We start from the raw sequence: 23,300 nt of genomic DNA on the forward strand, positions 1-23,300 counted from the left end.
GCCCCCCGCCTGCAACCTGCCCTCACCAGGCGCTCACGGGTGTCGCCCGGATTCACCAGTGCAAGCTCATGGGCACCAGCAGCCGTGCCCCCCCCCAGCCACGGCTGTGCCCCCCAGTGACCTGACCGCAACCCCCTCAGCCGAGCCCCCCTCCTTTGCTGCAAACAACGTAGCAGGCAATGGGCAGGAGACCCTCCTCGGCATTGGGGTGGGGGCAGCGTGAGCAGAGGCTGGGTGCCAGGTGTCCTGGCCGGGGGGGGCAGGGGGGGGCGCTGGGCCATCCCCAGAGGGACAATTCACCCATGAGGTCATGCCCAGTTGCCATGGAGACAGCTGTGATGTCACCTTTTCCTGCCAAAGTCCGGGGGGGGGAGGAGATGGGGGAGAGGAGCAAAGAAGCAGCTGCCCCCCCTCTCTGTGGTCCCCCCCAAGGTCCTGCCTGCCAGTCACCCAACCCTGCACATCTCCTGAGTGGGAAACAAGAGAGGCTCCCCCCAGCTCCACGGTGCCCCTCACTCCCGACCCGCAGCCCCTGCCAGCCCAGCCCTGGGCTCCCCCCAGCTCTGCCGGTGCCCCTCGCTCCCGACCCACAGCCCCTGCCAGCCCAGCCCTGGGCTCCCCCCAGCTCTGCCGGTGCCCCTCACTCCCGACCCGCAGCCCCTGCCAGCCCAGCCCTGGGCTCCTCCCAGCTCTGCCGGTGCCCCTCGCTCCCGACCCGCAGCCCCCTGCCAGCCCAGCCCTGCCCCCCCCAGCCCTGCCGGTGCCCCTCGCTCCCGACCCGCAGCCCCTGCTAGCCCGGCCCTGCCCCCCCCAGCTCTGCCGGTGCCCCTCACTCCCAACCCGCAGCCCCCTGCCAGCCCAGCCCTGCCCCCCCCAGCCCTGCCGGTGCCCCTTGCTCCCGACCCGCAGCCCCTGCTAGCCCAGCCCTGGGCTCCCCGCATGCCCTTGTGCAACAATGTGGGACTGTTCTTAATGTTCTCTCTGAATACTGGGTGGGTGCCTCAGTTTCCCCAGGCAGTTCTTAAGTCTCTAGGTGGGGGGATCTGGGGGTGTGATTGTGACAGAGCCCTGGAGCCAGTGTGATGGCGTCTGCACAGAGACTGGCCGACACCCTGTCTCCTGGCCACTGATGGCCTGGGCCCCCCTTCCCCCCCCCCCCCCCCCCCCCCCCGCAAAGGGGCCGACTGAAGGGGCTGGAGAACAAAGGGATCAGGTGGCCTCCTGGCCGGGAGAGAGACAAAGGCCGGAGGGGCTGGAGAGTTTCAGTTTGGAGCTGGCTGGGGAAATGGAGGGAGGGGCCGGGGGGGGGGGGCCCTCTGGCCTCCCTGCCCCCCAAGATGGACCTGACTGAGGGGGTCCCGTGGTCTGCACCTACAAGCTCTGTGTTGGACCATGTTCCTGTTGTCCAATAAACCTCCTGTTTCCCCGGCGGGCTGAGAGTCCCGTCTGACTGCGGAGTTGGGGGCAGGGCCCTCTGGCCCCCCCAGGACCCCGCCCGGGGGGACTCGCTGTGGGAAGCGCACGGTGGGGCAGGGGAGGCTGGAGGCTCTGGGGCCAGACCCAGGACGGTGGAAGCTGGGGACGCGTCGTGCCCTGGGGACAGTGGGCGCCGAGAGGGGAGGGTCCCCAGGGTCCTGCCCGGCTTCGGGGGGAGCAGGTCCCGGGCATCGCCCCAGCGACTCTGTGACTCCCTGTCCCAGTGACCCCTGTGCAGCGAGGGGGCTGGGGCTCTGCCCTGGCTCTGGGGGGCCCAGGGGGGCCTCTCTGGTGCCCCCCCCGCAGCCGTTTCATTCTCATGTCAGAGCCTGGGAAAAGTGCCAGTTAATTAGCTAAATGCTCGTTACAGCTGCCAGGGTCATGGGGGAGGGAGCCAGGGAGGGAGCAGCAATGGGGCAGCTGGCCCCAGTGAGCCCCCTCCCTGCCAATGGGGGGCTGGAGGGCAACTACCTGCCTGGGGCAAGTGGCAGGGGAAGGACCTGGCTGGTGGGGCAACCCTTCCCCCGCCCTGCCCTCCAGACCCTCCCCACTGCCCCCTCACCCCCTGCATGGCCCGCCCCCCACCAACTCCACCCTGCCCCCTTACCAGGCCGAGGGCTGTGGTGCAGGGTCTGCCCGCTCTTGGGGGGCCGGGTGCTGGGGGGGGGCGCGGGGCGGGCGGCCCGGCCCCGCTGGGCTTCCAGGTGCTTGGCCAGCACCGACGCCATCTTGTCCGTGGGGCCAGCGGCCCGGCGCCGCAGCACGGCCTGGAGCTCTGCCAGCCTGGGGGGGAGCGGGGCACTGAGTGGGGGGGCACCGCGGCCAGAGACCTCCCTGTGCCCCTCCTCTGCCGACCCCCCAGGGACCCCCCTATCCTCCAGTGCCCCCTCTGCCCCTTCCCCCACCCACCGACCCCCCAGGGACCCCCCTATCCTCCAGTGCCCCTCTGCCCCTTCCCCCACCCACCGACCCCCCAGGGACCCCCCTATCCTCCAGTGCCCCTCTGCCCCTTCCCCCACCCCCAACCACCCCCTGCCCACAGTGACTCTCCTTCCCCTTCCCCCACCTCTCCCCCCAGGAACCCCCTCCCCCTAGTGACCGCCTGCCTCCCACCCGCTGACACCCAGTAACCCCCTTCCCCCACCCACTCCCCCCCCGGGAACCCCCTGCCCCCCCTGCCCCTTCCCCCACCCACCGACCCCCCCATGGCCAAGCTGGGCAGCTCCTTGGTCTTCCCCACCCCCATTTCAGCTGGGACATGAGCTCAGGGCCTTGGCTGGCTGCCTGGGCCCCCGCCCCGGCCAGCCAGGAAGGGCAGGGCCTGGGAACCGCCGGGGCCCCCCCAAACCACACGGATCAGCCCCCGCATGGGAACCTGACCCCCGCAGCAGGACAGACCCTGCCCCCCAGGCTGGGGGCCCCCACCTGCAGCACAAGAGACCCCAGCAGCTGGGAGGGGGGCTGGGGGGCATCAGAGCCCCCTGGGGGGAGGCCGAGCAGCCCAGGGGCCCGATGCTGCTGAGCCCCCCGCAAGCCCCCTCTCCTGCCACCCTAGAGCATCGGCTAACAAATAGGGGCCGACAGCAGCAGGCCGGGGGGGCGGGGGGGAGATTTTAATAGGTCTATAAATAGCCCCGGAGCAGCCAGAGAGACACAGCGTCGCCCCCCGGGCTCCAGGCGGGGGGGGGAGGGGTCCACTCTGGGGGCGCTGCCCCCCCGGCCATTAGCCCCCCGTGTTGTTCCCCCATGGGGGGGGCCATGTCTCCTGGGGGGTGTTGGGGGGCTCATGGGGAGTCTGCGCTGCCCCTGCCCCCAAAGAACTCATAGCTGATCCACCCCATGCACCCCAAACCAGGGCCCCAGAGCACCCCAAAATCAGCCAGGCTAATGGGGGGGGGCTCCCCAGCTCCCCATGGGGCATGGCCGGACCCAAGGGAATAATTTGCAGTGAGATTTTAGAGGCCCCCCCCTCAGTTAGTCCCCGATCACCCAAAAGGCCTCACCCCCCAATCACCCCACGGCCCTTGCCCCCCCCAATCATCCCTTCCCCACAGCCCTCACCTCCCCGGTCACCCTACAGCCCTCGCCCCCCAATCCCCCCTGGTCCCTGCCTCCCTGGTCACCCTACAGCCCTCCGCCCCCCAATCACCCCCTGGTCCCTGCCCCCGCGGTCACCCCACGGCCCTCTCCCCCCAATCACCCAATTCCCCAAGGCCCTCACCCCCCAGGTCAACCCCCTCCCCACAGCCCTCACCCCCTGATTGCTCCCCCCGATCACCCCATGGCCCCCGCCCCACTTACGTCAGCGGCTGCCAGTGCACGGACGCTGCCCTCCTAGCGTTGGGGGCTGTGGGGCGCGGGGCGGAGGCGCTGGTTGGGCGGGGGCTGGGCCCTGGGGGGAGCCCCAAGGGGGGCTCAGGGGGCACCAGCTGCTCACACCGGCGGCCAGCGAACCCCGGGCGGCAGGTGCAGACTTGGGGCTCCCGGCACAGCCCCCCATTGCGGCACTTCGGGGTGCAGATGGCTGGAGGGAGACACAAGAGGTCATGGGGGAGGGGGAGACACGAGAGGTCACGGGGGAGGGGGAGACACGAGGGGTCTCCCCATCCCCCCCAACATTGGCTCCCCCCAGCCCCCGCTGCTTCCCTCCCCCAACAACCCCCAATCCCCAACCTCCTCATTCCCCCCTCCACTTCCCAGCCCCTGCCCCCCAGGTCCCCCCCACTTCCCAGCCCCCACCCCTCACTCCCCCCGATCTCCCAGCCCCCACTGCTTCCAGGCCCCTGCTCCCCCCAGGTCCTCCCCCACTTCCCAGCTCCCATTCACCACAGCCCCGCCACTTCCCATGGCCCAGGGGGGCTGTGCCCCCAAACCAGGACAGGAGACAGCTTGCCTTCCTCCCCAGGGTCCCCTCTCCTGGCCTGGGGGGTGGGGAGGGTGATGCTGACCCCAAACATGTGGGTGGAGGGAAGGAAGGGGGTCTGGGCAGGCTCCCCCCAGGAGTCATGTCCCCCCCCACCCACGTCACCAGCCCGGGCTTTGCAGGTGGGGGTCTGCCGCCACCTGCAGCCCAGACTGGGAGCAGCACCGGGGGGGGAGCTGGGGGGGAAGTGGGGCAGGAAGGAACCAGGAAGGGGGGGGCACATTCCCGGGGGAGGGGGGACAGAACTCCTCAGTGATTGCCCTGGAGATGGGGGCCCCACTCGGTGTTCCTGGCCCCCCCACCAGTGTCCCAGGTCCCCTGTCTCGTCTCCCCCCCAGTACCTTTTGTGCACTTCTGGGTTTTGGGGGCCAGGCTCCAGCCGGGGCAGCAGGTCACTCCGCACACGTGGGGGCTGCAGAGGAGACAGATGCAGTGAGGGGGGGACCCCAGGGCCAGCCCCACCCCCACCCCTGCCCCAGGACTCTGCGCCCCGCAAGGCCCTGCCTGACCTGGCTCCCCTCCCCCACTCAGTCCTGGGGCACAGACCAGATCCAGCCCCCACCAGCAGGGCCCCCCCAGATCCAGCCCCCATCAGCAGGGCCCCCCACCAGCAGGGCCCCCCCAATAGCCCCCAAGATCCAGCCCCCATCCCCTGCAGAACCAGGCCTAGCCCCCACACCCAGCCTCATGGGGGGGTTGGTGCTGAGACACCCAGGCCCTCCAGGGTGGGGGGCCAAAGAGGTAGAGGGGGCTGAGGCTGCCTGAGTTAACAGGACCCTCCCCCCATGAGGTGGCCATCAATGCGGGTCCTCCCATTGGGGAGGGAAGAGCCAGGACTCCTGGGTTCTGTCCTGGCTCTGGGAGGGGGCGTGACGGAGTGGGACCGTTCTTAATGTTTTCTTTGAATACTGTGTGGGTGCCTCAGTTTCCCCTAGGCAGTTCTTAAGTAGTGGTGGGATCAGGGGGTGGGATTGTGGCAGAGCCCTGGGGCCAGTGTGATGGCGTCTGCACAGAGAATGGCCGACACCCTGTCTCCTGGCCACTGATGGCCTGGCCCCCCCCCCGCAAAGGTGCCAACTGAGGGGGCTGGAGAACAAAGATCAGGTGGCCTCCTGGCCGGGAGAGAGACAAAGGCGGGAGGGGCTGGAGAGTTTCAGTTTGGAGCTGGCTGGGGACATGGAGGGAGGGCAAGATGGGGCTCTGGCCTCCCTGCCTCCCAAGACGGACCCAGCTGAGGGGTCCTGTTCTCTGCACCTACAAGCTCTGTGTTAGACCATGTTCCTGTCGTCTAATAAACCTTCCGTTTCCCTGGCTGGCTGAGAGTCCCGTCTGACTGCGGAGTTGGGGGGCAGGACCCTCTGGCCCCCCCAGGACCCCGCCTGGGCGGACTCGCTATGGGAAGCGCAGGGAGGGGCAGAGGAGGCTGAATGCTCCGAGGTCAGACCCAGGAAGGTGGAGCCGGGTGAGCTGTGTGTCCTGCAGACAGGCTGCTCCCAGAGAGGAGACTCCCCCAGCGTCCTGCCTGGCTTCGTGGGGAGCAGTTCCTCAGCATCGCGCGGGGACTCCGTGACAACTGGTGGCAGCGGTGGGATCTACTGCAACCCGTGAATGGCGCTTCTTGCAGTAAGTGAGTGGGGAGCAGTAAAACCAAGGGGGATTAACAAGGACCAGGCGTGCTGAAGGCTCACAGAGGAGCTACTGTGACACAGTAGGGAGCGGTGTTGACCTGGGAATGTGGCAGGGGAGTTTCATTGGGGGTGGGAGACCTGAGAGCCTGTCACCTGAGCCAGGAGTGGGAGGGAGAGGTAGCACCTCTGCCTGGGAAACTGGACAAAGGCTGCAGGAGGGAGCCTGCTGAGGGGTTTTGGTTTCAGTTTGGGGCTGGGTGGTGACACGCAGGGAACCCCAGGGCTGGGGTCTAAGCTCCCTGCCCCCCAGAAGGACTTGACTGAGGGGTCCTGGTTGTATCCACAAGCTCTGTTTTGGACTGTGTTCCTGTTGTCCAATAAACCTTCTGTTTTACTGGCTGGCTGAGAGTCTCAGTGAATCCCAGGAAGAGGGGTGCAGGGCCTGGACTCCCCCACACTCCTGACAACTGGTGGCAGCGGTGGGATCTACTGCACCCCGTGAACGGCGCTTCCTGCAGTAAGTGACTGGGGAGCAGTAAAACGAAGGGGGATTGACGGGGACCAGGTGTGCTGAAGATTCAGAGAGAGACGGTTTCAGGGGGCGGTTAACCCCTGGGAGTGTGTGACCAGAGAGAAGGACTTTTGCAGTAACAGGGTCCCCCGGGGGATTGCAGCGAGCGGTCCCAGGGGCGGAGGAGTCTGCAGCTCGACCCTGGCAAAGAGGGGGTGACCTCGAGAAGGGCTGGCACACGAGGAGTTCTCCTTGGAAACTGTGGACAGCTGCCCGGCCTGCGAGTGGCCAGCAGGGAGATGTACGCTAAACGCCTTAAGAGCGACCTGGTGGAGCTGTGCAGGGAGAGGGAGCTGTGCATTGGGGGGTCCACCAAGGAACAGCTGATTGCCCAGCTGGAGGAGAGGGATGGCTTGGAGGACCCGATCCCTGTCCCGGAGGGAAGCCCAGCGAATACCGAGGGCACCCTGACCCCGGCAGCCAGCAGGGGATCCTCCCGGCGGAGCTCCCCATCCCTGGAGCGGAGGAGGCTGGAATGGGAGAGGGAGATGAAAATGAGGGAGCTGGAGGATCATGAAAAGCAGCGTTGGCATGAGCAGGAGGAGAAGGGGAAACAGAGGCAGCATGAAGAGAAACAAAGACAGCATGAGCTGGAGCTGGCCAGGCTGAGGAGCAGTGGGGCCCCGGCTGCGGTGAGTGCGGGGGGACCCAAGACTGCAAGGAGCTTTGATAAGTGCTTCCTGGCCCAGCGGAAGGAGGGGGAGGACATAGACAGCTTCCTGACGGCCTTTGAGAAGGCCTGCGAGATGCCCAGGGTTGACCCTGCAGACAGGCTCCAGTTCCTCACCCCCTTACTGGACCCCAAAGCTAACCCATGATGCCCCAGGCAGCGGCTGCCGCAGAACTGTGACTGGCCCCGAGTGTGGGACGTGGCCCAGCGGCACGGCAGGTCCTGCGACCCCGGCCAGAGGTGGGGGGGAAGGCCGGGATCAGGGTGAAGCCTCCTGGAGACCCCGACTCATCATAGAGGAACCTTTCCAGAAGGGGGCTATGGACATAGTGGGGCCCCGCAGCAAGGCAACCCGGGCAGGGAAGAAATACGTCCTGGGGGTGATGGATCTCGCCACCCGCTACCCAGGGGCCGGGGCTCTGTCCTCCACCGAGGCAGACACCAGGGCAGACGCGCTGCTGACCATCTTCAGCAGAGGGGGGGTCCCCAGCGAGGTCCTTACAGACCAGGGGTCCAATGTCCTGTCAGCCCGGCTCTGGGGCTGGTGGGAGAAATGGGGGGTCTGGCCCACCTGGGCCTCTGCAGGTCACCCTCCGTCCCATGGGCTGGTGGAGAGAGTCTATGGGGCCCTGGGGATGATGCTGAGGACTTCTATGAATCAGCATCCCCAGGACGGGGACAAGCACCTGCCCCACGTATGGTATGGGGACGTGCCCCAGGAATCCACCGGGTTCTTCTCTTTGAGCTGCTGTGTGGGAGGAGAGTGAGGGGACCCCTGGACCTGGAAAGGGAGGATTGGGAGGTGAAGGGGGGAGATCCCCTGGGGGATCTCTTCCCTGTGGTGGGAGCCAGTCCTCCCATCAGGTGTCCCCCGTTCAGAGTCACTGGGAAAACAGCCCAGAGCCTGGAGAGAGAGGTCAAGGACATGCGGGCTTTAGAGGTGATCCAGCCCTTCAACAGCCCACAAGCCTCACCCGTGGGGCTGGTCCCCAAGGAAGACGGGTCGATCTGGTTCTGTGGGGAGTATCGAAAGCTTAAGGATATCACCGTGTCCGATGCCTACCCTAGGCCTAGGCCTGGTGAGATCCTAGACAAGCTGGGGGGGCTCATTACCTCCCTTCTATGGATCTCACCAAGGGCGACTGGCAGGTGCCTTTGGACCCAGCTGCCAAGTTGAAATCTGCCTTCACCAGCCCTCTGGGGCTCTCTGAGTTCCTGGTCCTGCCTTTCGATCTCAAGGGCGCATCGACCACCCCCCAGCACCGGGTGGATCCGCTACTGAGGGGGATGGAGAACTTGGCCCTGGCGTACGTTGAGGATATCGGTGTCTTTAGCCAGGCCTGGGAGGAACACGTGTCCCAGGTGAAGAGGGGGCTGGGTCGCCCGAAGCAGGCAGGACTGACGGCAACAGCTGGAGGATGTAAGGTGGGGATGACAGAGGCATCGTACCTGGGCCACAAGGTGGGGAGCGTCTGCCCAAGCCCAGAGCCGGCCCAGGTCAAGATGGGGGCTCTTAACCAAGAGAGCCCAAATTGCAGCCTTCCAGACTGGAGCGCTGGGAGAAGACCCGATCCCAGTTTGACCCCCTGGGGTTTTGGGGTGGCAAAAGGGCACAAGCCGCATAAACCTTCCCATCTGCGGCCTGCGAGTGCTATCGACCACCCCCGACCGAAGGGAGGGCGTGAAACTGGAAGGGCCTGGTGTAACTCCCACCAAGGAATGGGAGAGATGCTGGGGCATCCCTGGGAACGTTGGCAGCTTCGAACTTCCCCAGGTCACCAGCTAAAGTGACCCCGCTCAGTTCGGTCTCGAAGGGGGGAGAGATGTGACGAAGTGGGACTGTTCTTAATGTTTCCTCTGAATACTGTAGGGGCGCCTCAGTTTCCCCTAGGCATTTCTTAAGTATCTAGGTGGGGGGATCAGGGAGTGTGATTGTGGCAGAGCCCTAGGGGGCCAGTGTGACGGTGTCTGCACAGAGAATGGCCGACACCTTGTTTCCTGGCCACTGATGGCCTGGCCCTTCCCCCCTGCAAGGTGAGAGCTAAAGGGTTGGAGAACAAAGGAATCCGGTGACCTCCTGGCCCAGGAAAGGGACAAAGCCCAGAGGAGGAGGGGCTGGAGGGAGTTTCAGTTTGGGGCTGGCTGGAGACATGGAGTGAAGGGCAGACGGGGTTGTCTGGCTCCCTGCCCCCCAAAATGGACCCAGCTGAGGGGTCCTGTTCTCTGCACCTACAAGCTCTGTGTTAGACCATGTTCCTGTCGTCTAATAAACCTTCTGTTTTACTGGCTGGTTGAGAGTCCCGTCTGACTGCGGAGTTGGGGGGCAGGACCCTCTGGCTTCCCCAGGACCCCGCCTGGGCGGACTCGCTGGGGGAAGCGCACGGAGGGGCAGAGGAGGCTGAATGCTCCGAGGTCAGACCCAGGAAGGGGGAAGCTGGGTGAGCTGTGTGTCCTGCAGACAGGCTGCTCCCCGAGAGGAGACTCCCCCAGAGTCCTGCCTGGCTTCTTGGGGAGCAGGTCCCGAGCATCGCCCAGGACCCCGTGACAGGGGGGTTGGCGGGGGCAGAGCAGGGGCCTGGGCCGAGAGCTGGTCTCTGGTTCTCACCCCTGGGATGCCTGGTCAGTGGACTTATTTTGCCCTGACCCTGGGGCTGGAGGAGACCCTGGGTCCCATCTCGCCAGGGGGGCTGCATAGACACAACCCCCTCCCCCAGTCCTGCAGGAATGGGGGGGACGGGACTGGTAGAGGGGCTGGATGGCAGCTCAGGGTCTCCTGGCCCCAAGGCCCCATCACAAGTTAGAGTGAAAGTGGTGGGGGAGGGGCATGGTCAGACCCTCCCCCTGTGGGCAGCACAATGGGTCTGGGGGCGGGGGTCACCTGGCTCCGTGGGGGGGACAGGAGGAAGCAATTCCATAGGACAGATGGGAAAGGAGTAGCTGGAAGGGGTGGGGACAGCCCATCCTGGCTCTCAGCCCCCCCCCCCCCCGCTCTAAACACTAGCCCCCAGCCCCCTCCCAGAGCCAGGGAAAGAACCCAGGAGTCCTGGCTCCCAGCCCGCGCCTAAGTCCCCTCCAACCTGTGGGGCGGTGCAGCAGGCTATCAAGGGTGCCCCTCCCCCAGCTGCCCAAAGAGAGGGCGCGGGGCGGGGGGGGAGTCCTCTCTCCCTGCCACAGCCCCAGGGCAGCCTGCACCCCAAACTCCTCATCCCCGGCCCCACCCCGGAGCCTGCACCCCCCAGCCAGAGCCCTCACCCCCCCCTGCACCCCTTTGGGCCCCACAGGTTGGCCCCACCCCCACCACACATCACCTCCACATTGGGGCACATTATACAAATTCATTGGCATGTGGATGGGAAACGTTAGAGGGAACATTGTGCCCTGCGGCCCCCCCAGCAGATACGGGGGTGGGAATGGAGGGGGGCAGGGAGTGCTCTGGCTGGGGAAGGTGGGGGGGCTGGAGGGGGCAGAGGGGGGGTTGGGGACGCTCTGGGTGGGGGGATGGAGGGGGGCAGGGAGTGCTCTGGATGGGGGGGCTGGAGGGGCAGAGGGGGGGCTGGGAACGCTCTGGACGGGGGGGGGGGTTGGGGGGGGCAGGGCTCTAGCAGAGCCTCCTGTGCCCCAAATGGCTTTTGCAGCTGGGAGCCATGTGCAGGAACCGGCCCCCAGCAACTGAGCCATCCCCCCTGGCCTGGGGCAGCCCCCCAGCTGTACTGGCCGGGGCCCCTCCTTGCCCTGCCCTGTCCCCAGCCCCCCCGCCATGCGCACGCAGAGGCGGGGGCTCCTCTCCTGGCAGAATCAGGCCCCCCCGGCGCTGCAGAGACGTGGTGGGGGAGGGGCGGCTCCAGAAGGCGGAAACTTGGCCCCGAAATTCCTCAGCCACGTTTCCTCCAGGAGCTGCCAGGGCCCCCTCCCCTGCAGCCCCCCAGCTGCACGGAAAAGCCATCAGCCGCCTGCCCCCCGCCCTGCAACACGCAGCCTGGGGGGTGCAGCGGGGCAACCCCTAGACCAGCCAGGGCATCTGACCCCCGTCCCCCCCGACACAGGGCCCCGACTCTCAACCCGGGGCCAAGGCTGATCCAGTTCCCAGCCCACTGACACCCCCCCAGCTCTGCCTATGCCCCTCACTCCCGACCCGCAGCCCCCTGCTGCCCTAGCCCTGGGGCCCCCCCTGCCCCAGCTCTGCTGGTGCCCCTCAGCCATGATCCCACGGTTACATGATCCCATTACAAGGTGGATTTGCAGCGGGAATGGAGGGCAGCAGGGGCGGGAGTGAGGATTAGAGGCAGGAGTGGGGGGCAGGAGTGGGGGCCCCCGCGTAACCCAGGATGTTCTGAGGCAGGAACCCCGATGGGCTCCAGCGCCTCTGCCCAGCGCTGACCCCAGAGCCAGGTCCCTGTGGGGCAGGACACACTGGGACCCAGCCTCCCTCAGCCCCTCTTTGAGGCGGGGGTCCAGCAGTTCCCCCCCCCACAGCTCCTGCCAGCTTATCCCCGGGCAGGACGCCTCGGACTGGGCTGAGCCACTCCAGTGTGCCTGTGGGGGCAACACCCCAGAGAACCCCAGACGCTCGGCTGGGGCAGTCGGGTCCCAGGGCACTGGACCGGGGGCTGAACGGCGTGCCAGGGGCTGCACCTGCTGGGAGCTGGGTGTGTGTCATGAGCCCTGTAGTGCTGAGCCAGTGGGGAGAACTGGAAAGGAGCAGCCCGGTCAGGGGGCGCAGGGCTCGGTCTCTATCCCCCACAGCACCTCGCCCTGGAGCCTGAGCCCCTCCCTGCCAGGTCTGGCCCCATCCCCTCTGGGTGCAGTTTGAAGGCATTTCCCTTTGGGGCAGCCATGGGCCAAAACCCCCTCAAATGCAAATTCCCCAGACCCCCCTCCCTCAGCACTGGCAGAGCTCGGGGGGAGCCCAGGGCCGGGCTGGCGGGGGGCTGCGGGTCGGGCGTGAGGGGCACCGGCGGGGCTGCGGGGAGCCCAGGGCCGGGCTGGCGGTGGGCTGCGGGTCGGGCGTGAGGGGCATGGGTCGGGCGTGAGGGGCACTGGCGGGGCTGGGCTGGGCTGGCGGGGGGCTGCGGGTCGGGCGTGAGGGGCACCGGCGGGGCTGGGCAGGGGTCACAGCTCTAGGACCTCGCGGGGGTCATGGCACCTGCTCAATTTGGGTGGGAAGAGGCCCATTCCGGTGCCTTCCCTAAGGGAGCCGGGGGCAGGGGAGGGGCGGGGGGCGAGGGCAGGTGGGGGCCGGGGCGGAGGGGTGGGTGGGGGCAGGCAGGGGGCGGGCACAGCAGCCCCGCCCCACGGGGAGGGGGGCTGGTCTGCCAGCTCAGCGCCTGCCTGGCCCCTGAGCGTGTTTCCAGATGGAGCCGAGCCCGGGCCCCGGCCACCCCCCGCGGCCTGACGGGGGGAACAGACACCGCCCAGCCCCTGCACGGAGCGTCCCACCCTGGGATTCCACCCCCCACTCGGCCCCTGCCCCCCAGCTCTGGGCTCCTCCAGCCTGGGCGCTCAGGGCAGCTCGGCCCCCTTAGGACCCCCCTTTGCTCTGCCAGGCCGGGGGTCCCGGATGTGGAGCCAGCCCCTGCCAAGCCCCCCACACTCCAGAGGCTGGGGGTGTCGCTCTCCCTCCCGGCCTGGGCTCTGGGGCTGGAGTGCCAGGCGAGGGGCAGGGAGCGAGGGGAGATGGGTGGGGGGCGGAGGGGGGCCAGGCGAGGGGCAGGGAGCAGTGGGGGGGGTGGAGACAGATCTGAGCCCATGGCCCCTGGTGGCCCCCAACCTCCCCCCACTCACCTGGCTGCCTTGGGTGCTCGCTGCCCCCGACGGGCCAGGGTCCGGCTGCGCTTCTCCAGACGGGGGGGTTGGGGCCCAGCGGGGACGGGGCGGCCAGGCCGGGGGGGCTGGTCCCTGGGGGCGGGGCTCAGCACCTGGGACCCAGCCGCGCCCTCCCCTCGCACCTCCAGCAGCTGCAGCGAGGCCAGCAGGGTGAGGGCAGCCAGGGCGGGGGGCTGCATCCTGGCGGGGAGCCCCAGGGCATCCCCCGGGGCGGGGGCGGCGGCGGGGGCGCGGGGAGGGGGCCCTGGAGCGCGCGGGGAGGGGTGCGCGGGGGAACGCGGGGAGGGGTGCGGGGGGCCCTAGGGGCTCGGGGGGGCGGCTCGGGGTGCAGGGGGGACTCGGGGGGGCGGCTCGGGGTGCAGGGGGGGCCTGGAGCGCGCGGCTCGGGGGGGTCCAGGGGCTCGGGGTGCAGGGGGGGCCTGGAGCGCGCGGCTCGGGGGGGGTCCAGGGGCTCGGGGTGCAGGGGGGGCCTGGAGCGCGCGGCTCGGGGGGGGTGCAGGGGGGGCCTGGAGCGCGCGGCTCGGGGTTCGGGGGGGCTAGGGGGCCCTGGAGCGCGCGGCTCGGGGTGCAGGGGTTCGGGGGGGCTCGGGGTGCAGGGGGGACGCGGCTCGGGCTTCCCTCCGGCAGGAGACAAGAGCGAAGCGGCGGAGCCGGCTCCTCGCCGCCCGGCCAATGGGAGCCCGGCCAGGCCCGGTCCCCGGCCCTCCCTCCCCGCAGCCAATGGCCGGGGGCCGGGGAGGGGCCCCGCAGCGCAGGTGCCTGGAGGGGGCTGCAACCCTGGGCGGGGCCGAGCGGGAGAGGGGGAGTCACCCCTGGGCCCCAGGGGACAGATTGGGAGAGAACCCAGAAGTCCAGGCTCCCACCCCAACGACCACCAGCCATCCCTCCCAGAGCCGGGGAGAGAACCCAGGAGTCCTGGCTCCCAGCCCCCTGCTCTGATCCACCAGCCCCTCCCAGAGCCGGGGAGAGAACCCAGGAGTCCTGGCTCCCAGCCCCCTGCTCTGATCCACCAGCCCCTCCCAGAGCTGGGGAGAGAACCCAGGAGTCCTGGCTCCAGCCCACCTCCCACCCCCTTCTAACTGTTCCCGCCTGTATTGTTTCTGGGCTGTGGGGTGGGGGTCAGGCCTCATCTGCCAGCCTGTGGCCAGAGCGGGGGCCAAGCCAGCCCCACGGGACAGGAGCTGGCCCTGCTGGCTGGGCTTGCTCTGCAAAGCCCACCCACCTCCCATGGGCAGCCCCTCCGCCCCTGCTGTAGCCAGTGGCAATAGGAGGAAGGCGAGGGGCTGACAGAACAGCCAGCATCTGATGGTGCCAATGCGTGCCTCAGTTTCCCTCAGCACTTGGCCTAGCTACCCAGCGGGTGCAAAGGGGTTAAAGCCACTCTGGGGGGTGGCACAGAGATGGGAGGGGCTGGGACGGATGGGTCCTGAGCCCAGCCGGGTCAATGGAGGGTCCAGAGAGAGAACGGAGCTTCCCGGCCTGACTGCTGACCCCGGAGGCCGGGAATCCCCAGCCGCTGGGGCCCGGGAGCTCAGCAGGGCTCTGCAGAGCTGGACGATGGGGCCGCAAGGTGCCTGATGCGGGGCGGGGACAGGCAGAAGGACGGACAGACAGAGGAGAAACGCCAGGACAGAGGACGTCTTAACCTCGGGGTCTCCAGGCCAAGCTGAGAGCTCCCACTCCTGGGGCCCAGTGAACCCGCCTTTGGCCAGGCGGCCTGGGTGCCCCCGGCTCCGGGCTGGGTGCGTCAGGCCCTGTGGAGCGGATGAGCCTCTGGCCTGGAGCCGGGCCCGGTGGGCCTGGCCGGAGGACTCCGGCCGGGAGGCTGCGTGGCCGGCGCTGGGGCTCTGGCACGCTGGAGACGTTCCTCCTCAGGACGGCGGATCCGCGACACGGAGACACCCCGCCAGAGCCCGGGGGGTGGCCCAGGGGCTCCATGCACCCGCTCCCGCCTCCAGCAACAATTCCAGCACCCGGGGGCTGAAGTCCATCAATATTTCATTGTGATTGTTTCACCCCCCCCCTTGCATATAAAACCACCATTTCCCACAGGATAGGTACAAAAGCTCCCCCCCACCCCGGCAGGAGAACAAAGACCCCCCCACACACACGTGTTTGGCACAATTCCCTCGCCAGAGCAAACGCCGGGCATGGAAGAACCGGGGGCAGGGGGTAGAAAAGTCTGGAACTCTTCCCAGCTCAGGCCGTTGTGTTTGGGGGGTCGAGAGCCAGGGGCCCCCCTGGGCAGGGGCCTCGGGGACTCTCCTGGCTCTCTGGGCCGGTGAGGGGCTCACCCTGCAGGCTCACTCAGTGCCCCCCGGACATGCCCAGCCGGCTGCAGCTGGAAAGGGGCCCAGACTCCGCCGGACTTCGCAGCCCCCTTGCAAGGAGCTTTCGCCCCAGTGCCGGCCTGGGAAGTGGGGAGCAATTCTCCTCCCCAGGGAGGAGTTGGACTGTGTTCATTCCCCAGGCTCTGCACGGCGGGGTGGGGGGCAGGGATACCCCCCCCCCCGAGTGCTCGGAGAGGAAGGCCGGAGAGTGCCGGGGGCTGCACAGAGCCCCGCCAAGCCAGCGCGGCTGTCTGACACCCCATAAAGCACTTGGATGGGAAGAGCCCCCGTCCCCTCCTTGGGGCAGTGGCAGCTGGACCCCCCATGGGGTAGGTGCCCCGTCCTGTGGGGCGGCTGTGGGTTAAGGCTGCGGGTGCAGGGCAGGTCCCTCTGATGAGCCAGGAAAGAGCCGACAGCCCACAAAAACAGAGAATCTCGACAACCGACCACTGGGGCGATGTGACTGGAAGGGGGCAGGGAATGGGGCCCAGGGCCTTTCCCCTCGGGGGCGCCGGCTCCCACCTGGCCCCACAAGCTGTTCCAGAGGCTGCACTTATAAGCCATGGGCCTGGCATTGGCTCAGGGCTCAGGGGTGAAAAGGGGGGTCTCAGCCCCCCAGCCTGGCGCAGACTCAGCTGTTGGGGGGCTCTGGGTGGCCTGGACAGGGTCTGGGGGGTCGGGATTGGGAATGGTGGGTGCTCAGCACTTCCCCCAGAGGCCGCAGAGCGGGTCCCAAGAGTGCCAGGCCGGGCTGGGCTCCACCAGCTCAGAATCACTGTTTAGAACAGACCCTGTCCCTGGCATCTCCGCCAGGGCAAAATCACCCCAAACACCCCCTTGGCCCCCCAGCTCAGAGCCCCGTGCACCTCCCCCACCCACAGCACAGTCCCTGTCCTGGCTCGCGCTGCTGGTATCTCCTCTCACGGGTCCGCGGGCTCCGGGCTTTGGGGGCCGGGCAGTAGGCTCAATCTGGGCCCCCAGTGCCCCCTCGCTGTCCGGGGGGGGCCAGTCCCTTGTGCTTGTTGCTGCGTGGGGGTGGCCAGTCGCTGGGTGCCTGGCAGGGGCAGATCTCCGTGTGCCCAGGGGCAGGGTCTGGGGCACACACACGGAAGGTGGGAGAGCGTCTCATTGCCCCGTGGGCACCCTCCAGGCCCCATCAGGCTCCCGGTGCGGCTCTGGCGCAGGTGTCACCGGCTGGCTGGCGGGGCCCCAGCGTGGCCCTGGTGCGGGTGTCTCTGGCTGGCAGGGCCCTGGCACGGGTGTCTCTGGCTGGCTGGACCCCAGCGTGGCCCTGGCACGGGTGTCTCTGGCTGGCTGGACCCCAGCGTGGCCCTGGTGCGGGTGTCTCTGGCTGGCTGGACCCCTGCCTGGCCCTGGCACGGGTGTCTCTGGCTGGCGGGGCCCCAGCACGGCCCTGGTGCAGCTGTCTCTGGTTGGTGGGGCCCTGGCATGGCAGGGGCGTGGGTGTCTCTGGCTGGCTGGGCGGGCCCCGGTGTGGGTGTCACCGGCTGGCTGGCCAGACCCCGGCGCGGCCCTGGCGTGGGTGTCTCCAGCTGGTGGGGCCCCGGCGCGGGTGTCTCTGGCTGGCTGGCGGGGCCCCAGCGTGGGTGTCTCTGGCTGGCTGGCGGGGCCCCGGCGCGGGTGTCTCTGGCTGGCGGGGTCCCAGCGTGGGTGTCTCTGGCTGGCTGGCGGGGCCCTGGCGCGGGTGTCTCTGGCTGGCTGGCGGGGCCCCAGCGCGGGTGTCTCCAGCTGGCAGGGCCCCGGTGCGGGTGTCTCCGGCTGGCGGGGCCCCGGCGCGGGTGTCTCTGGCTGGCGGGGCCCCGGCGTGGGTGTCTCTGGCTGGCTGGTGGGGCCCCGGTGCGGGTGTCTCCGGCTGCGGGGTCCCGGCGCGGGTGTCTCTGGCTGGCTGGTGGGGCCCTGGCGCGGGTGTCTCTGGCTGGCTGGCGGGGCCCCGGCGCGGGTGTCTCTGGCTGGCGGGGCCCCGGCGCGGGTGTCTCTGGCTGGCGGGGCCCTGGTGCGGGTGTCTCCGGCTGGCGGGGCCCCGGTGCGGGTGTCTCTGGCTGGCGGGGCCCTGGTGCGGGTGTCTCTGGCTGGCTGGTGGGGCCCCGGCGCGGGTGTCTCTGGCTGGCGGGGCCCCGGCGCGGGTGTCTCTGGCTGGCTGGTGGGGCCCCGGCGCGGGTGTCTCCGGCTGCGGGGTCCCGGCGCGGGTGTCTCTGGCTGGCTGGCGGGGCCCCGGCGCGGGTGTCTCCGGCTGGCTGGTGGGGCCCTGGCGCGGGTGTCTCCGGCTGGCGGGGCCCCGGTGCGGGTGTCTCTGGCTGGCGAGGCCCTGGCGCGGGTGTCTCCGGCTGGCTGGTGGGGCCCTGGCGCGGGTGTCTCTGGCTGGCTGGTGGGGCCCCGGCGCGGGTGTCTCTGGCTGGCGAGGCCCCGGCGCGGGTGTCTCCGACCGGTGGGGCCCCGGCGTGGGTGTCTCCGGCTGGCTGGCGAGGCCCCGGCGCGGGTGTCTCCGACCGGTGGGGCCCCGGCGTGGGTGTCTCCGGCTGGCGGGGCCCCGGCGCGGGTGTCTCCGACTGGTGGGGCCCCGGCGTGGGTGTCTCTGGCTGGCTGGTGGGGCCCCAGCGCGGGTGTCTCTGGCTGGCAGGGCCCTGGCGGGGCCCGGGCCGGCGCTAGACGGTGGTGTAGACGTAGACGAAGATGATGACCAGCAGGTTGAGCACGGTGCCCGCTATGCCCAGCATGGCCAGGACTCGCTCCTCATGGTCCTCCTTGGCCTCCTGGCCCGGGCCCGGGCCCAGCCCCTCCCTGCCAGCGCCCCCAGGCACCATCTTCACATCCAGCTTCTCCACCCGCAGCTCCAGGTCCACCTGCTGGGGGGGGACGGGGGGGGGGACAGGGTGAGGGGCGGGGCTCCCCGATTCCACCCGCCCCCAGCTGCAGGGCGAGCCCCGCCCCCTCTCCACCTCCCTCCCCCCAACTGCAGGGCGAGCCCCTCCCCCTCCTTCCACAACTACAGGGACAGACCCCTCCCCACTCCCTGTCCCCTTCCAGGCCCCGCCCCCCCGTCTCTCCGCGTGGGGATCCCCAGTTCCCATGGGGCTGGGGGGAACCTGGGGCTGGCTCCACGCCCCTCTGGACAGACACGGGAGGGGATCAGGTCCCCACTTTGCCCCGAGCTGCTGCCCCAGGCCAGGTGGGTTGGCAGCGACCCCTGGACTCCCCCCCAGCTCTGCCAGTGCCCCTCACTCCTGATCCGCAGCCCCCCGCTTTCCAGGCCCTGGGCTGCCTGGCAGAAGGGGGGGACACTCCAGCTGCCCAGCACCCCCCAAAGGGGATCCCAGATTTGAGACCTGCACCCCCAGCCCTGCCCCTCACCAGGGCAGGGTCCATCCCAGGTGTAGCGCAGGATCCCAGACCCCCCCATACCCACCCAGCGCCAGGCAGGAAGAGATGTGACACCCCCACCACGTGGGCCCCTCCATCGCCCCCCAGGCGTGAACAGCCCCGGGGAGGGGGCGGGGGGACACGTATCCAATGGGTGCGCCTGCCCCCCTCGCTGCCGTCAGCAGCCCCCAGTGACATGAGCACGACGTCAGCAGGGACAGCGGGACTCCCCCCAGCTCTGCCCGTGCCCCTCACTCCCGACCCGCAGCCCCCTGCCCCCCCCAGCTCTGCCGCTGCCCCTCACTTCCTACCTGCAGCCCCCTAGCCCTGCCGCTGCCCCTCACTTCCTACCTGCAGCCCCCTGCTGCCCCCCAGCCCTGCCGCTGCCCCTCACTTCCTACCTGCAGCCCCCTGCTGCCCCCCAGCCCTGCCAGTGCCCCTCACTCCCGACCCGCAGCCCCCTGCTGCCCCCCAGCCCTGCCGCTGCCCCTCACTCCCGACCCGCAGCCCCCTGCTGCCCCCCAGCCCTGCCGGTACCCCTCACTCCCGACCCGCAGCCCCCTGCTCCCCCCCAGCCCTGCCGCTGCCCCTCACTTCCTACCTGCAGCCCCCTAGCCCTGCCGCTGCCCCTCACTTCCTACCTGCAGCCCCCTGCTGCCCCCCAGCCCTGCCGCTGCCCCTCACTTCCTACCTGCTGCCCCCCAGCCCTGCCGCTGCCCCTCACTTCCTACCTGCAGCCCCCTGCTGCCCCCCAGCCCTGCCAGTGCCCCTCACTCCTGGCCCGCAGTCCCAGCCCGGGGGTCCCACAGTTCTATGAACACAGATTTTTCACGGTGGGGGGGATCCCCAAGAACCCTCATCCCCAGCCAGGGGAGCCTGGGGGAGGGGTGCGGAGGGGGGCAGTTCCTGGGAGAGAAGGTGACGGGGGTAATTCAGGGTCCCCCCATATCCTGAGGGCAGGTGACAGTCAATGTCCCCATTTTACCGACAGAGAAACTGAGGCCCAGAGAGAGGAAGGGTCAGGCGAGAACCCAGGAGTCCTGCCCCTCTCCCCTTGTGAACAATGACCGGGCTCTGAGCGGGGGCTTGTTGCAGGGCCGGTACCGCGCAGCGGGGCTCTGCCCCATGGGGGAGTCGGGGGGTGCAAAGGGAGCTGCTGTCTCCGGGGCTGGCGGGAGGAGCTGGAGGGGGGGCCTCTATGCGCAGTGGGGTCCCCCCGCCCCAACCCCGCGCTCGACCACCCCCCCCCCGGACGCCTGGGTTCGCGGCCCCCCACTCCCGCAGGGGGGCACCTACCACGCACTGCATCGGGAGCAGCCGGCACGTCACGGCTCCTTCCGGGCCGGCTGGAGCTGGCTGGGGAGACGGAGCCGCGCGTTGGGGGGGGCGGCTCCAAGGCCCCCCCCGATGGGCTCCAGCCGCGGAAGGGCGAGAGCGGGCCTGGGCAGCGGCCGAACCCCGCGCGCGTGAGTGTGCAAAGGGGGCGCGTGCAAGGGACGAGCATCTGGGGGGTGAACGTGCGAGGGACGCGAGAGTGTCGGGCCGCCCGCTGGCGGGGAATGTGCAGGGGGGCTGGAGTGAGTGTGCAAGGGACGAGTGTGCAATGGGGCTATGAGCGAGCGTGCAATCGGGATGGGGACGAGTGTGCAATAGGGAGGGTGGAGGTGAGTGTGCGAGGAGGCCCTGGGGGTGTCACGGGGGGGCTGTCTCCGTGGGTCGGTCCCTGGCCGCGCTCCAGCCGGTACCTGAGGCCACGGGGAGGGGCGGGCTCTGAGCCCCGCCCGCCGCCTGGAAGCGCCTAGAACCGCCCCGCGCAGCCCGGCCCGGGGACGCTCCAGGCGAACCCGGGGGGGGCCCCCCTCCCCCCCCAGTCTCCATCTGCAGCTGCCCGAGCTGGTTGCTAAGCAACTGCCTCCGGGAGCAACATCCTGCATGGCAACCAGGTGCCAAGGGCCGCGCGGAGGGAGGGGGCCGTGGGGGAGGGGCAAGTGGGGAGCAGGGGGGCACCGCCTGATCGAGGTGCAGAGGTGGTGGGTGGCCTGGCACACAGGCAGCAGAGTCCTCCCTGCTGAGGACCCAGGCGTCCAGCCCCCCAGGGATGCAGAGGCTCCCCCCCCCCCGCCCTGGCAGAGGGGGGATATCCCGGAGGGCTGAGCCTCTGGGGAAGGGGGCCTGAGGGGCTGGGAAGGGAGCAGAGGGAGGAGGTGCCGTGTGGAAATGGAGTGGGGGCTAGTGGGTTAGAGCAGGGGGCTGGGAGCCCGGACTCCTGGGTTCTCTCCCTGGCTCTGGGAGAGGAGTGGGGGCTAGTGGGTTAGAGCAGGGGCCTGGGAGCCCGGACTCCTGGGTTCTCTCCCTGGCTCTGGGAGAGGAGTGGGGGCTAGTGGGTTAAAGCAGGGGGCTGGGAGCCCGGACTCCTGGGTTCTCTCCCTGGCTCTGGGAGAGGAGTGGGGGCTAGTGGTTAGAGCAGGGGGCTGGGAGCCCGGACTCCTGGGTTCTCTCCCTGGCTCTGGGAGAGGAGTGGGGGCTAGTGGGTTAGAGCAGGGGGCTGGGAGCCTGGACTCCTGGGTTCTCTCCCTGGCTCTGCTGCTACCTCAAATGTCACCATGCCCAAGTTCCTACCCCTCTCTGCCAGTGGGCGCCTGCTGCCTCCCTCCCCAGGCATTGCTGCTTGGATGGGAACGCTGCCCCCCCCCTTTTGCTCTCTAGGCGGGGGCACCAGATGTTCTGGGCTTTGTGGGGAGCTGGGCACCCAGAGACAGTGGCGGGGGTCCAAGGCTGACAGGAGGGCGCAACCCCTAGCCCCGTCTCCTGCAGTCAGACTGGCTGGAGTGGGTGAAGCAGAGAGATGGGCCTCCTCGTGCAGGGCCCCACACCCCACACCCTGCCAAAGCGCCGGGGGGAAGCCACGGACGCCCCTGCTGGTGCACAGCCCCCCTAGGGTCCTGCACATGCCCCTGGCTCACTCCCCCCCAGATGCGGTGTGACCCTGGGCCTCAGTCCCTCTCTGCCATGGGGAGAACAACCCACCCTCTCTGCAGGCCAGGAGCTCTGTGGGGCAGAGGCAGAAACCGGCCGACGGACTAGGTCAGTATATTCTGATTTCTGTTTTAGAAATGGGGAATCAGAAGTGCAAAGGAGGGGCAGGGGGAGGGATTTGCCCGAGGCCCTGCAGGGAGTCGCAGAGATAGGAACAGAACCCAGGTGTCCGGGCTCCCCCCCCCCCCGAAGCCGCCCAGGTGTTGCATTGGCCCCGGTTACTAGCCCTGCACAGGCTCGGCTCCAGCTGACTCACAGGCTGTTATAGAAACAGGCCGGAAGGGCCCGGGGGGTGGGGGCGGGGGGGTCCCGTCCTGGGCAGCCTCAGGCCCCTGCTGCCAACCTTGCCAGGTGCCCACAACCTCCCCCTCACCCGGGGGTGCCCAGCGAGCCCCCCCGGCAGCGACAGCTGAGGCACCATTGCAGGCCCCGGGACAGAGCAGGTGGGGGGCCTGTAGGGCGGGCGCTGCTCCCCTGGCCCAAACTGGGTGTTCGGGGGCGTATGGAGGTGGGCGCAGGGACGGGGCTTGGAGGGCCAAGCACGGGGTAGTTTCAATGGACTTTCAATGGGGCACATAAGAGTGAAGTGTGTCCATGTGTGCGCACGGGGCGCGTGCGGCTCGCCGGGGGCTCGTGCGGCTCGCCGGGGGCACGCAGGGGGCACGTGCGGCTCGCCGGGGGCACGCCGGGGGCACGTGCGGCTCGCCGGGGGCACGCCGGGGGCACGTGCGGCTCGCCGGGGGCACGCCGGGGGCACGTGCGGCTCGCCGGGGGCACGCACAGTATAAAATCCCACTCTGACATCCCCGCTCCGTTTCCCTGCACGCTGACCAATCACACTCAGGCTGCAGGCTGGCGGGATTAGCCACGAGGCCAGGGGGTCCGTCAGCCCCTTGCTGCCCCTGCGTCCGGGCGTGTGACGATGCCCGATGGTGCCCAGCACAGGGCTCAGTCACGTCCCGCTGGCATGGCCACTGGGGAGCCCCGGGCACGGGTCAGCCTGGGCTACGCCGGGCACACAGCGCACGAGGGGCCGGTGTCACCCCAGGGTGCGGTGCGGCCGCAGGAAGTGCCCCGAACCCCAGAATCTACCATGCTCCCAGCACCCCCGGGTGAGTGTCAGGGTTACCTGGCGCCCAGGAGCACCGGGCTGCGGGGACGGGGCGCAGCTGGGCTGGCTCGAGCCCCAGGCCGCTGGGGGAACCTCCTGCCTGCCCCTCCCCCAGAGGGCACCATGGGCCAGCCCCAGCTCTCCCAGGTAGCCCATGCTGTTCGGCTTAGCCCTCAGCACGGGCCAGGATGGACGGGGGCTGATGCTGTTCCGGAGCAGCCAGCCCCCGTCACAGGAGTTTGCACAGGGCCTAGGCCCCCCGAGGGCCGAGGGGGACTTAGGCTTTGGGGGACCTCAGGAGGCCCCTCCCCTGCTCAGCCACTCGCCCCCCAGCTCTCCCCCTTCCTGGCTTTC

At 69.3% G+C, this 23,300-nt stretch overlaps 1 protein-coding gene across 6 annotated transcripts in view; it reads right to left on the minus strand.

Annotated features, from left to right (window-relative positions):
- The window catches only part of LTBP4 (latent transforming growth factor beta binding protein 4), a 38,753-nt gene extending 25,474 nt beyond the window's left edge, over nucleotides 1-13,279 (minus strand). For all 6 annotated transcript variants that reach the window (XM_043534554.1, XM_043534558.1, XM_043534553.1 and 3 more), the window contains exons 1-4: nucleotides 13,050-13,279; nucleotides 4,741-4,811; nucleotides 3,778-4,000; nucleotides 2,084-2,259 (exon numbers count right to left, since the gene is read on the minus strand). In XM_043534554.1, coding sequence (XP_043390489.1) covers nucleotides 2,084-2,259; nucleotides 3,778-4,000; nucleotides 4,741-4,811; nucleotides 13,050-13,270 — 691 coding nt within the window. In that variant the 5' untranslated portion in view covers nucleotides 13,271-13,279. The remainder of the gene's footprint in view (nucleotides 1-2,083; nucleotides 2,260-3,777; nucleotides 4,001-4,740; nucleotides 4,812-13,049) is intronic.
- Between the last annotated feature and the right edge of the window lie 10,021 nt (nucleotides 13,280-23,300).

Source organism: Chelonia mydas, chromosome 23, assembly GCF_015237465.2.
Source record: "Chelonia mydas isolate rCheMyd1 chromosome 23, rCheMyd1.pri.v2, whole genome shotgun sequence".
Taxonomy (NCBI): Eukaryota; Metazoa; Chordata; order Testudines; family Cheloniidae; genus Chelonia; species Chelonia mydas.